The sequence below is a fragment of the Theobroma umbraticum genome, unplaced genomic scaffold (genome assembly GCF_002168275.2).
Source record: "Theobroma umbraticum cultivar Fairchild unplaced genomic scaffold, ASM216827v3 scaffold_20.0, whole genome shotgun sequence".
Taxonomy (NCBI): Eukaryota; Viridiplantae; Streptophyta; class Magnoliopsida; order Malvales; family Malvaceae; genus Theobroma; species Theobroma umbraticum.
Window position 1 is genome coordinate 2468989 of NW_018397266.1, and position 13816 is coordinate 2482804.

At 34.6% G+C, this 13816-nt stretch overlaps 2 protein-coding genes across 3 annotated transcripts; both read left to right on the forward strand.

Annotated features, from left to right (window-relative positions):
- The first annotated feature begins 5492 nt into the window (after positions 1-5492).
- Positions 5493-8688, forward strand: PDLP6 (plasmodesmata-located protein 6). 2 transcript variants are annotated; one of them, XM_021437816.2, is made up of 4 exons: positions 5493-6451; positions 7830-7952; positions 8082-8131; positions 8305-8688. In XM_021437816.2, the coding sequence occupies exons 1-3, from the start codon at positions 5719-5721 to the stop codon at positions 8090-8092; spliced, it is 867 nt and encodes a 288-aa protein (XP_021293491.1). In that variant the 5' UTR covers positions 5493-5718; the 3' UTR covers positions 8093-8131; positions 8305-8688. The 2 variants fall into 2 exon arrangements, with proteins under 2 accessions (XP_021293491.1, XP_021293490.1); XM_021437815.2 differs by having other exon boundaries at positions 5494-6451; positions 8082-8688.
- A 3296-nt stretch (positions 8689-11984) lies between these two features.
- LOC110423612 (uncharacterized) lies at positions 11985-12750 on the forward strand. The gene has a single exon (XM_021437880.2). It carries the CDS (start codon positions 12126-12128, stop codon positions 12516-12518), a length of 393 nt encoding a protein of 130 aa, XP_021293555.1. The 5' UTR covers positions 11985-12125; the 3' UTR covers positions 12519-12750.
- Positions 12751-13816: the final 1066 nt, after the last annotated feature.

Below are 13816 nucleotides of genomic sequence, written 5' to 3' on the forward strand. Positions count from 1 at the left end.
TTCAAATGAAATTTTGGTTGAATGATTTTTGGATTTTGGAGTTGTTATGTATTTTCAAATTTTGATATAAAATTTTCTTGATTCAAATAACAACAAATATTAAATTTTTCAATAAAATATTTTTAAAAATTTTTTTTAACAAGTGAATTTAATGATTACTAAATGAAACTGTAATATCAAACACAATGATTTCAAGTCCTCATTGATTAATAATTACTAATTAAACATTGTAGAGAGTTCGTTTAGTAAGGAAAGAAGACATGTTGCAATAAGTAAAACACAATGCACTAAAGGCGGTAGAGAGGAAGACTAAAGTAGTCCTTAAAACGTAAGTACTTTGGTAGCAAGCGATGAGGAATGAGAAAAGGTGAAGAAAGTGGTGGAGCACGACGGGTAAAAAACGCTTATTAGAGAGAATATTTGAGGAGAACTTTAAAAGAGTTTTAAGAGTAATCTCTACTAAGTTCCTTATTATTTTTTTATTGCTTTCCAACTTTCCAAACTTCCATATTTATAATAAATAAGTGTGGCAATTGGTAGAACGAGAGTACTTTTAGGAGAATACATTCAATCATGAAAGAACATGCCTAATATGGAAAAAGCAAGTTCACTATGAGAAGAGCACGTTAAAGAACAAGTTATTGGATGTTAAAAGAATACGTAATTGGGTAGTGGGCATAAGTTTTGGGTAGTGAAATAATAACACTTGATAATGCATCACGTGCACTCTTAAGAAAAGAGGAAAGGTTAAAGGGCATATACTTCAAGGAAATGTTAAGAGAAGTTCTATTAACTATCTACATATCTAAGCTACCAAACCAAATTCTCTAAAACATCACAAACATAAAGATAACTCAGTGAACCATGCCATTCGTTCTGAGTTAACTTTTACCTTTTTATGTGACATGGTTGTTCCACATTATTATCATACTGTAAGACAATACTTAAAGAAATAATGATTAGTCAAAATTAAGCATTTACATTTTGACCCTTGCATAAGAATTTTTATAAGAAAATTTTATGCATAAATAAGAAGATGTAATTTAGTCATGCACATAGAATAAGTAAGGCAAGGTAACGCTTATATATATATATATATATGTATATATATATATGTATATCTGTAAAATAGCCAATGAAGCAATCTTGTAACATGTTGTTTTGTGCATACGTGTTACGTACTTGGAAACATCTGTGGGCATTACACACTTAGAAGTCATTATGCATTATGCACTTGAAAATATCTGTGGGCGTTACGCACTTGGAACGTCACTATGCATTACTCACTTGGGATCATCCCCAAGCATTACACACTTGGGAATGCCCCAGGTGTTCGCACTTGAGAACATCCTTAGGCGTTACGCACTTGGAACATTTTATGCATTATGTAATTAGGAACACTGTGTTACATACTTAAGAATGTCCCTATACTTTACGCACTTGAGAACATCCATAGATGTTACGGACTTGGGATGTCTTTGGGTGTTATACACTTGGGAAACACTTAGCATAGGTTTTTTTATGTACATGTTTAATGATTTGTATATATTTTCTCATCTATTTTGTTTGGCATAAAGATAAAAATAACCAAATAAACATGAAACATTACTGTAATTTTAAAGGCATAATAATACGCAGCTAGTAATGATAATGCATAAATACTTATTTGGTTGTCTATTGTTCGTAATTGTAGGAATTTTGCTTTTTCATCTCATGATCGATACTCATTTTATGCCAAAAGTCCACTACATTGAGACTATTAAAGCTGCTCTTAGAAATAAGAGGAAATGTACTATTGTAGCTTTTCTTTCTTAGAAAATGCAAATATGAAAAACTAGTGAAGTTCCTCTTGTGTCTTGTCGTATACTATGGTTATTACTTGGGGTGAGACGATTTTCATTCCATCATACTTTCAAGAGAAGAGGAGAGTGTCAAGGAGTTTTTTGTAGACTTGTTTGAGAGCCAAATTAAAGCTTCCAAAATGGCTCGCATCTCCAACTAGGTAGGGCTCTACTAAAAGAAGTTCTTTTTTAAAGGCAAAAGTAATCCTCCTAAGTATCCAAATCACACTTATAAGTTAATAGCTTTGTTGATCATGTGGTTGGCTTGATATGTCTTCCCAAGTTGTCAAGATGATGGAATCTCTTTTTCAATTATTCCTTATGCAATCAGATTGCTAAATGCATGAGCTTTCTTTTTACTTCAGCATACTTAGGATATCTATGTAAAACGTTATACTTGTATCTCTTTAAAACTGTTGAATTGGTTGTTCGCTATAGAGTCTTGACTTATGTGAATGTATCATTCATTCAAATTTGATTGTGGGACGTTTAGCAAAAAAAACTGTGATTGTGGGAGAGATTTCGTAGTTGTGCCCCCACATCTAATGTGCATTAGCCTTCTATGTCTTCCTTTACGAGTGAAACATTAAAAGTTGATTATAGAGCTTGGGTATGGCATGGCCACTTTTCCAAAGACAACATTCTTGAGGTGTTGGATGAGGTGGATCAATTTACTCTAAGGCTTGATGTGCGATCAAACAACGGTTTTGATGATCTAATTATTTATTATGATAGTCAACCATTTGAGATTGAAAAACTAAGCTAATGCGGATTAAACTTCTTATTGTGGACTCATACCTCTCAATTGCCTTTTATGATTGAGATGACTAATTCAGGTGCGGATAGGTACTCACTCTTTATTTACCTATATTCTTCTTATAGAGTGGCGTGTCAATTTGGATACAATTGGTTTGCTTTACTAGGACCTCCTATGCTTGAAAACTTCTTCACTTGTATTTCCTTATTTCTTATTAGGGTGCTTAATCATCATGTGAATAAAAAGCTTGCAACTGAAATATAAATTTTTCTTTTTCTTGCAAATGTCAAATTTTGAATACATGAAATAATCAATACTAAAAATCATATACATATCATGGATAAGTGGAAAAAGAGTTGTTCTAGGCCCTGTTAAGACTCTTATTCTTTTAATCGACTAACTTTTTTGGCTCTTCCTTTGTGACGAAGCTTTGAGCATTGGTTAAATGAGTTGCGATGACAAGATTGCCAACAATAGAGGGATTGGTGATATTGAGGAGTGGGTTTCCATTCATGTTGTTGACCATGTTAGTAGCATTTTTGCCATTATGAGGTGGGAAGGGTTGAGGTTGAGGGGTTGTGGCAATTGAGGATGCAAACTGAGGACGAGCGTTTCTTGGTTGTTGGGAAAACTCTCCATTTTTACTAACAAAGAAATTTTTTGGTAACTTTTTTTTACTTAATGCAATCACTCCTCTTTAGTGGAGTCACCAAAATGTAAAGGATTTTTTTAGTAAGGAGAAAGAACATGTTGTAACAAGTAAAATAGAAGGAGTCACCAAAATGTAGAGGGTTATTCTAGTAAGGAAAGAGAACATGTTGCAATAAGTAAAATAGAATACACTAAAGGTGATAGAGAGGAAGATTGGAGCAATCCTTGAAGCGTAAGTGCTTTAGTGGCAAATGGTGAAGAATGTGAAAAGGTAGAGAAAGTGGTGGAGCAAAGTGGGTTAAAAGAGCTAAGTAGAGAGAATATTTGGGGGAAGCTTTGAGAGAGTTTTGAGAGTAATCTCTATTGAGTTTCTTATTATTTTTTGATTGCCTCCCAACTTTCAAACTCTTATATTTATACTAAATAAGAGTGGTAGTTGATAGAAAGAAAGTACTTTTAAAAAACACGTTTAATCATAAAAGAATATATCTGTTATAGGAAGAGCACATTTACTATGAGAAGAGCACATTAAAGAATAGTTTATTGGATGTTAAGAGAATGAGCACATAATTGGGCAGCGGGCATAAGTTTTCGGTAATGGAGTAGTGACACTTGATAATACTTCGCATACACTCTTAAAAAAGAAGAAAAAGGTAAAGCATATGTACTGCAAAAAAAGTTAAGAGAAGTTTTCTTATCTACCTCTATATTTGAGCCATCAAGTTAAACTTTTAAAAACATCCCAAATGTGAAAATAACTCAATGACCCCCTTACATATTTTAAATTACTTTCAGTTTCTCGTATGACATAATTGTTCTGCGTTATTCTCGTATTGTAAGACAATACTAGACATCTACAAACATAATGAACTGAAAATCAAGATTATAATAAAATCATGATGATAATCTTAAAAGTAAAATCAGTACAATAAAATTATACTTCTTTCTAAAAGCTTCCTTTCGAGAGAGCTTTCTTGTTTATTTTAACTTAAACTCCAATTTGACAATGCGGTAGGTCCCATATATGATAGTTGTTGCCCACAGAAATCGTAGTGCTTAATTCTCTTTTCAGCCTTGTAATGCACCACTTGCTATTTCTTTTGCAAAATCAACTAGCCAAATCTAAATGCTTACCTAGGAAAAATCATTCTTGAGAAGTAAAATTACTTCTTAAACAGTACAATTTCAAACAATTTTAGATATTTCAATTAAGAAAAACATACTTACAATTTTTTTTTTGAAAAGTAAAAACATACTTACAATTATCTTTAGAGTTTAATAATAAGAGACTTAATGGTGTGTATAAAAGAACCTGTATTAAGCCAAAATACAAACTCGGGGCCATCTCCCTCTTTTCACCTTCTAATCAAATTTTTTGAAACTTTAAATTTTCTATTTTGAAATATATTCTGGAACTACATGAAAGAATCCCTTGCATCGTTTTCTATTGTAATCTTTATAATAATATTAATCTCATTAATTTTATATACATATGTGTCTGTGCATATGCGCTTATATCTTACTTTTTTCCAACTCATTAAACTAAACTCATCCAACTGAAATTTAAGCGATTGATTGTAATCACAAATGGAGTTGATTTTGATAGATGAATTAGACTGCAGGAGCCATACATTAGTCCCGGACCATCCTTGATGTAATATGGTCAACCATTACCGGTCCCTCAACTGACATCTGACTTCGAGGTCACCAATACTGAGCCAATTAGTTCATTAGTCAATACCCATCTTCAATGATTCCTAATCCAACAGCAAGTCTTTTTCCAACAAAATTTAAAACATACACAACATTATCACTCTGTAATTACTTCTTAAACCATTGCTAATAATACTGATAATTTGCCTCATGTTCCAATTTTTTAAAATACGATTGTCAATGTACGTACTATGTTATTACATGAACTCTTTATTTTATTATAATATACACGTCTTGTAGTATTTTTTGGGATATTTTATTATTAATACAAATATAATATTTAAAAAGCATGAAAAAATCTAAAATTAATATAACAGATTATAGAGAAAGATGATGTAATGCGTTAAATACCCTATATTTTAGAGTCCATGTAATATAAATCCTCCATAATGATTAATTTATTTCATTAGTTAAGGTAGTTGGTAAAAATGATTCAATAATCATTATAACAAACAATATTTCAAAGCAATTTAAAAAAAAGAAAAAAAAGTAAAAAAGGAAAACAATCATATATGCAAGCTCATGTTGAAATATGAAGCTAGTCTCTTCCTTACGTAAATTCCCCTCAAAGCAACAATCCTCTCTCTCTCTCACACACAAAACAGTGAATCATCTATCTGTTTTCATAATCTGATAGCCTGTTCTTTAAGCCATCTCTCACTTTCCTTTCTATATTCTCTTTCAAACCCTTCTTTTTATCTCTCTCTCTCTCTCTCTCTGTTTCTCTCTCCCTCTCTTCCTCTCAATATCTCAACCATGGCTTTAGCCACGAAAACAACGTTGCTTTTTCTCCTTCTTCTTCTCGTAATATCAATCTTCATAGCCCCATCAAATTCAGCTACTGATTCCTTCGTTTTCGGTGGATGCTCACAGCTGAAATACATGTCAGGCTCACCTTATGAGTTCAACGTCAACTCGATACTCACTTCCCTAGTCAACTCAGCCATGTTCTCCTCCTACAACAACTTCACCATGCCAGGCTCCACCTCTCAGGACACCGTTTACGGCCTCTTCCAGTGCCGTGGTGACCTCAACAACGGGGACTGTGGCCGCTGTGTTGCTAAAGCAGTGAGTCAACTCGGCACTATTTGCCTTGACTCAACGGGTGGCGCGTTGCAACTCGAAGGGTGTTTCGTTAAATATGATAATATAACCTTTTTGGGTGTTGAGGACAAGACTGTGGTTGTGAAAAAATGTGGGCCGTTGATTTCGTCATACTCGGACGCGTTGACTCGGCGTGATGCGGTGTTGGGTTACTTGGCAGCAAGTGATGGGACCTACAAGCCGTTTCGGGTTGGCGGGTCAGGGGATATACAGGGTGTGGCTCAGTGTGTAGGTGATTTGAGTCCGAGCGAGTGCCAAGATTGCTTATCGGAGGCAACTGGACGGCTCAAAACTGAGTGTGGGGCAGCCAAGTGGGGTGACGTGTACTTGGCCAAGTGCTACGCGCGGTACTCGGAAGGTGGAGACCACTCTCACGGGGAAAAGGGTAAGCGGCTTCGCCATCTCTTGGATGGTGGTTCTTCTTCATCTTTTGCGTTCCTTTTTGTTCTTTTCGGTTTTGGGTTTAATTTAGTGTGAGTTTGCATGAAATTTACCTTTTAGACATTCTTGAATAATTTTGGGGTTTCCATTTTCATGCCATGTGAAATGTAAATAAGTGTGAATTGCATGGTTATCTTGGTAAAAGTCCAAATTATTCAAGATGTTTGTAAATTTCTAAACTTCTGTTTTCTTTTATTTTCTTTCCTTTCTAGTGTGAGATTGGAATTGGGTGTTTATTCTCTCTAATGCCTTCCATGTTTCTTTAATTAACTTGGTGGAGCAGTGGAAAATATATATATATATATATATGTATAGGTGTTTGATCACAAGAGGGTATGAGATCATGGGTTGAAATTTTTCTATTTGATAACCATGGTAAAAGTAAAAGGACAAGAAAGACCCTATGATGTTGATGAATTGTATATGGGAATTCTTATGTACTTTACTCTCTATATATATAGTGGTCCTTTGCTGGAGCATCTTATACATGTATGACTAATTAGATGAAATTGTCAAAGTGCCTTAGCTTTCTTCTATTAACAACGAAGTTACCTGTAAGAGCACCTTAATACTAGTATAATTCTGCATGTAGTTGAGGCCAATAAGACCCCACTTTTGAATTAATGTCCCATTAGGAATCAAGCAGAATCCAATGTCCCCAACACCCCTCCCCCGACAACCTCAATATAATAATATAATAATAATCATACATGAATTTTTTTATTTTAATTAGTAGATTTTTTTATACTAATAATTTTAGCTTATATAACGCCCATAATTTACTTAGCTCAATATTTCAATTCGAAACTTTTAAGATAAAATTTTGTATTCAATTATTAGAATTTTTTTAAAATTTAATTTTTAGACACTTTAAAATAAAATATATCTTTTTATCGTGTAACATAATGACATGAATTTATATTTAGTAGGAATGATCCAAATTTGTTAAGAAACGAAGCAAAGTTGTTCGATCAAATAATTATATATGCTAGATAGTAAGGAAAAGAATCTTGTTTCAATAATTGAAAAAAAAAAAAGCAAGCCTTTTGTTCTTTCCACCTTATGATATTTCTCGTGATCAAACAGTCTATGAGTTTGAAACCAACGACATTCAATGTCGATGAGGTTGAACAGCCAATTTGATGTAATGAAAGCAGTCAACTTAGGCATCTCTGATGGAAGGAACATGTGTAGATTATCATGGATATATAATTGGTATCAGCCTTAAAAGATTCTAACAACTATGGTATTTCAATTATTGAGTTCATTATTGTGCATGAAAGCAATTTCTGATGTTTTCCTCCAAATTTTTGTGAATGTAGATACTAATAATGATGATGATGAGATCGAGAAGACACTAGCAATTCTAATCGGGCTCATTGCTGGGGTTGCTTTGATCATAGTATTTGTATCATTCTTATCGAGAGTGTGTGAGAAAGGGAAAGGTAAATTGACTAAGCTCCACTGTTGCTCTGTTCTTTTCCGCTTTTCTTTCTCCTTTTTGCTTTGTTGCTTTTGCAAAATTTGAAGTTTCCCATCCTCTCACTTTCTTTTTGCCTTGTTTCATATTGCAGGTGGTAAATAAACAAACAATTTCAGGATATCATGTAAACCTCTGCATCTGGTAAATTGTTTTTGCTCCGGGTGGACCTTTAGCTGCACTTTAGTTTTTGTGGTCTTTGACTTTTCTCGCTCTCCTTCTCCCTCCCATCTCTTTTCCTTGATGTTTCTTTCATGCTCCCTCTAAAGAAGATCTCAAATTAATGGGGTTGATAGAAAAGATGTTTATGGAAACAGGTACCTTGAAACAAGTGAAAAGAAAGTTGCAGAATGATGATGGAAAAAGCCTAAAGACTCTAATAATGCCCACACCCCACTTGAGCTTTTTAACCATGCTACCTTGTTTCTGAGTGTATAATTAGTAAACACTTTTGTGAAAAAAGTGCTCTTTGTGGTGCTGTAGTTAGTGCATTTTGTTGGGTCTTATTAGAGCTTTTGCTAACTTTCCAGTATATTTTGTTTGCCAAAGCTTGAATTCATCTATACTTTAGACTATAGTATACTTGTTTATTAAACTTCTGTTAATTCAATGTTCAATTTGCTCTGTATTTGCCAACACTACTTGCCTCCACTTCCATTTTATGTAATCTTATAGTATTAAATATTACTCCAATTCAAAAACACTGTTATCAATGGGTATTTTTTTTTTTTTAACAATGGGATGTTAAACCTAACTTTTTGAGGAGGAGAAACGTGCAAGCAAGGGCTTCCGACAGCTAAATGGTCAACTAATATCCATTTTGAGGTGTCTGATAAAAGCATATTGAAGGAAATGAAAATATATATAGGATGCTCTCTTGTTTAGGTCTCTCTAAATATATGGAAAAGAAATGCAAGACATAGCCTTATGTGCACCAGTGAATAGATGTGTGAAATCATTTTAGAGTGGTACTCAAATTATCAATCAGAACTGATGCCTGGTCAAATTGAGAGGAGATACATGGACAGTTCAATCTTCAGGTTTCTGCAAATTTTATAGTTATATCAACTCAACTTTGTTTCAGGCATCCCATATGCCCACTAATGTCTAAGCAAAGCCTATCTAGTCTAGTGTCCAAGGACAATCAAAGTTTTTTGCCTTTTTAGATATGTAATGATCCTCTGATGAGCAATGATTAAGACAATATTCCCTCTGTTTCAAGGCCAATAATTAAGGGTAATATTCATGAATTAGCTTTGAATTATCTCTCTCATCCATTATCCAATTTGGCTTTGCTTTTATCAGAAGAGTTTTGTTCTCTGTCCCATTCTAATAACCCTTTGGCACCATGTAATTTCTTTTCTGTCCCAATCCACTCCTTTGGCTCCATTCCTTTATTTTTTATCTCTTTTTTCATAACCCAGGGCTATTAAAAAAATAGATGGAAAGTGGGGACTCTTATATTGCTGAAAGGATTCATGCGTTGGATTATAATTGTTGTCCCTTTATGTTTATTCCCAGAGGAGAAATTAGATAATGACCAGCTTTAACAAAGAGAGACACAAAAAAGATGGGTAATCGAAGTGACAAAAGGTGTGACAAATTGAGGAAGGCTAATTAGAAAAAGAGTATTCAACTAGTAAAACATATAATGCTCTAGAGAATCTGCTGAACATCATTTTCATCTCTTGCCCTTGGCTGCATATAATCTGTCGATATTTTGCATTAACTTATGGCTTAATCATTCACCGCAAAAAGTGTGTCACTTTACACATGTCAAATTGCCTAACCTCATGCCCTTTTTTCCAGTCCCCCACAAGACTTCTTCTTTATGGAAAAATGATGTGAGGTTTTAGTTTCTGTCCTTAAGCTTTTGAGCTCCTTTCCCATTTTATTCCTCAACGTGGTCTGGGAAAAACCAAGTTGGAAACCGGGTGTCTCTCTCCCCATTAGTTGATTTCAAGAATATCAGAAGGATAAAGAAAAACTCTCAGTTTGACTGCTGGTATACTTCTTATCAAGTAATCCACTAGAAAAATGCTAAACATTAGCAGAGCCAGACTGGAGCGACTCCAAATTAGATGGTCCATGGACTTGTGGTCAAGATGGCTAGTCGTCCTTTGAACATGCAGGTTTAGGTTTGAAAAAATAATGATTCAAAGTAGTAGCAATGACGATGACTAAGAAGCTACTGGAATCCCTTTCTCATATATTATCTTTTGGGGTAAGTAGAGATACAAGTTTCTATGACTTTTTCAATATGATCACTTCGGATATTTCATACCTAAAAATAAAGGAGGCGCTGAACCTAGACAACGAAGTAGGAATCGTTTGTCAATGTGAAACAAAGGATCATTGCAATTTTTAATGTAAACGTGTGGCACCAATGAGAACTGAGATGAGCCTTCTGGAGCGACGTTGACCATCAAAGTGACGAGGAAAATAATGGAAGTACGGCAGCTGGCTGGTTAGGTTTCTAATTAATTATCTTCCCCTAAAATTATAGACCTCCCTTGTGATCCAGGTTGGTTGGATTTAAAGTACTACTCTATTCAAAGTCCAATTAATTAAAAAGATAATATTATTTCAAACATAATCACGAAACTTAAACTTACAATTTAAATATTTTAAAATTTCTTCTTTGATATTAACATAACTTTCTTTATCAGTCAAATTCATATTTGAAGATAATTAGTAACGTACATGTTTACCCATGATTGGCAAAATGAAAACCATAATCCTCATTTTTTTTTTTTTATAATCAGAATAATTGAACAGGATAAGTAGACTAGGCCAGAAACAATTTGAAGGTGAGCTAGCTGTGCAATTAAGCATTTTGCAGCAACTAAGTCCCACCAATTACAAACAAATGAAGCTTTCATAGGAATTGATTCCCTAGTGAACTGATGCTCGAAGTTGGAGAATCCTCATAAGCATAATTTCAGATCCAATGTTCCTTCGCCACCCAATGCAAGCATCTGTTAGTGAAAGCATAATAAACAAGAACAAGTGGAATGGATCTCCATACAAATTAATGCCTAGTGAACATCGAACTGATCCAAAGATAAACAAGAGAATACAGATGCAATATATACGTATCGCATATATGGAGTAAACTTCACTCCTTAACCCTTTGAATAAGATTATTTTTGTTCAACTTAAAATCTTAAACTTTAACCATTGAAACTGTAGTCTTATGCTAAAAAATAAGCAAAATGCTGGCCAGTCATATATTTAAGAGCCCATGTTATTTACTTGGCAAGGGAAGCTCTCAAGTCTGGAAGCTTCCCCCTTCAGGCCCTCAGCTTCCTTCTAAATTGCATAAGACGGCCCATAACATCACTCTATTTAACGTTCACTGGCAATTGCATTTGCACATCCACTTCAAGTCGAGACCAAAATCCAAAGCTGGAATTTGCTGATAACAATGGACTCAAATCTTTACACCTTCTCAGCTTTCTTCTACTGATAAGAATGTTGTTCATTCTAAGCCAGGATAAAATTTATCAATTCCAAGGTAGTATTTATATATATATATATAAAGGGGGCAAAAGTAAAAAACATGAAATTCATTATTTAACCTTAAATTGAAGTGGAAAAACATACCAAATGCCTGAGATTAATAGCCTTGATCATTGATTCATTCTATAATTCAAATAGCCTTAGAGAGCGCTTGGTATTAGGATTGTTGAAACATTTTTAGAAATTTAATGAATGGCAATTTTTTAGCTACAATTGATATGCTACAATTGTTTGCAATTACTTTAATATCTAGTAATTTAATATCTAGTAATTTAATATCTAACAATTATTTTCTTAATAATTACATTCTTGGCCTTCATATGAGCGAGAAATCATCTAGTTTGGCCCGATTGTACATCAGCGGTAGAATAAAATTGGGCTTGTATTGGGCCAAATCCAATTCAACAAAAGCCCAAACCCCTCTCAAACGGCCATCTATACGCGTTACACCCAGACAACACTCCACGTGCCCCCCGTTCCCTCTTCATTTTTCTCCGCACCTCCTTCCTCGCTAAGAAAAGCACATTCAAGAACCGGACCCCTTCAACCGCAAAGCCCCTCCCTAGTCCGAATCAGATCTAACAATTTACCCCAAACCCCAGAAAAAGAAGAAAAAATGGCTCTAGAATGGGTTGTGCTAGGTTACGCCGCGGGTGCTGAAGCTATTATGGTGCTCCTCCTAACAATCCCGGGCCTCGACGGACTCCGCAAGGGTTTGATCGCCGTGACACGCAACCTCCTCAAACCGTTCTTGTCGGTGGTGCCGTTTTGCCTTTTCCTTTTGATGGATATATACTGGAAATACGAGACGCGCCCTCACTGCGAAGGCGATTCCTGCACTCCCTCCGAACAACTTCGCCACCAGAAATCCATCATGAAGAGCCAACGCAACGCGCTTCTCATAGCCACCGCTCTTATCTTCTACTGGCTTCTTTACTCTGTTACCAACCTTGTTGTTAAGATCGAGCAGTTGAATCAGCGCGTCGAGAGGCTTAAAAATCGCGACTGAGATAAGTGCTTAGTTTGAGAACTGTGTATGTTGGTTTTTACGATCTTTTGTTAAAATTTCCTCTCTGATGTGTCTGGATCATTTGGAGGATTCATGTGATAAGAATTAGATGTTGTTACTGCTGCATCTTTGGTTTTAAGTTTTTGATTTGATAAAAACTTAGGGTTCCAGAGTACAGCTATGTTATAAGTTTGTTTTAATTCAATATCGAAAGCTGCTTTTGGAGTTGGAATTGAACCTCTAGTAATTTTTTTCTTCCTGCAATTTTCAATTAAGAGCAAGTTAGCATTTGGCAATGTAGCTTCCACTGAACCTTAGTTTTTTTACAAAAGGTTGGCTACAAATTGTGACTTTTGTGGAGGATTATTCATGCACTATTTGTAGTACGAAGTTCAGTCACTGCTAGGTTATGGATTTACCGCCAGTTGAAACAAGTTTTCTTGCTGAGAAATCAAGCTGAATCTCTGGTTGAAGTTTAAATAGGTTATGGATGATTCAAGCCCCTATTATATCATCAATGATCTAAGAAAAGAACTCTGATGTGGTTGTCATTGGGCAATTCTTAGTTGTCATTTTCGTGTCTGGCTTTGTATTCTTGTTGCTTTCTGCTTCGTACTTCTTAACATATTTGTGTTAAAAATGAATAGATGTGTTAGGAAAAACACTCTTAGCTATTTCATAATTTATTTCTGATATGTTTCTTCTATTGATAATATTTCTGACTTTGCTTGGAGAGTACCTCTTTAAACGCTTTATTCTTTTCAGTTTTCTGCTCAACATAGGTTTATTTATTTAAAAAGTTCAAAGAAATGGTGCCTGTTGTAGTGCTTTAGAAATGTAGAGTGCTATAGGTGCACTATGCGAACTGAGGTGTTGGTTATTGTGGCTTCAATTCCGTTCATTAGAATCATCTTGTAGCCTACGTGGTGAGAGTGGTGGTGAGACCAGGAAGGGCTTGTTAGAAGTTCAGTCAAATTCCTGTGTTCTACAATTAAGTTGCTTGTTTTGTTAAATAGGTGATAACATATATATTAAAAGATGTAAAAGAGATGTCTGATATGTGGCTAGTTTGAAGATGCATAAAGGGAAAAAAAAATGTTTGCAATGTCATTAGTTGTTAAATAACTTTTTTTTTTATTAGGAAAAAGGGATTCAACCGCTCCTCATTTGAAGAGAAAGACCATGCATAATTACAGAGTCAAATGCTAGGATTGTTGTTAAATTATTAATATTGCAGGTTATATATGAATGAATTGGGTTAAAGACTAACTCCTCTGTCATCTTATGCTCAGTCTAAG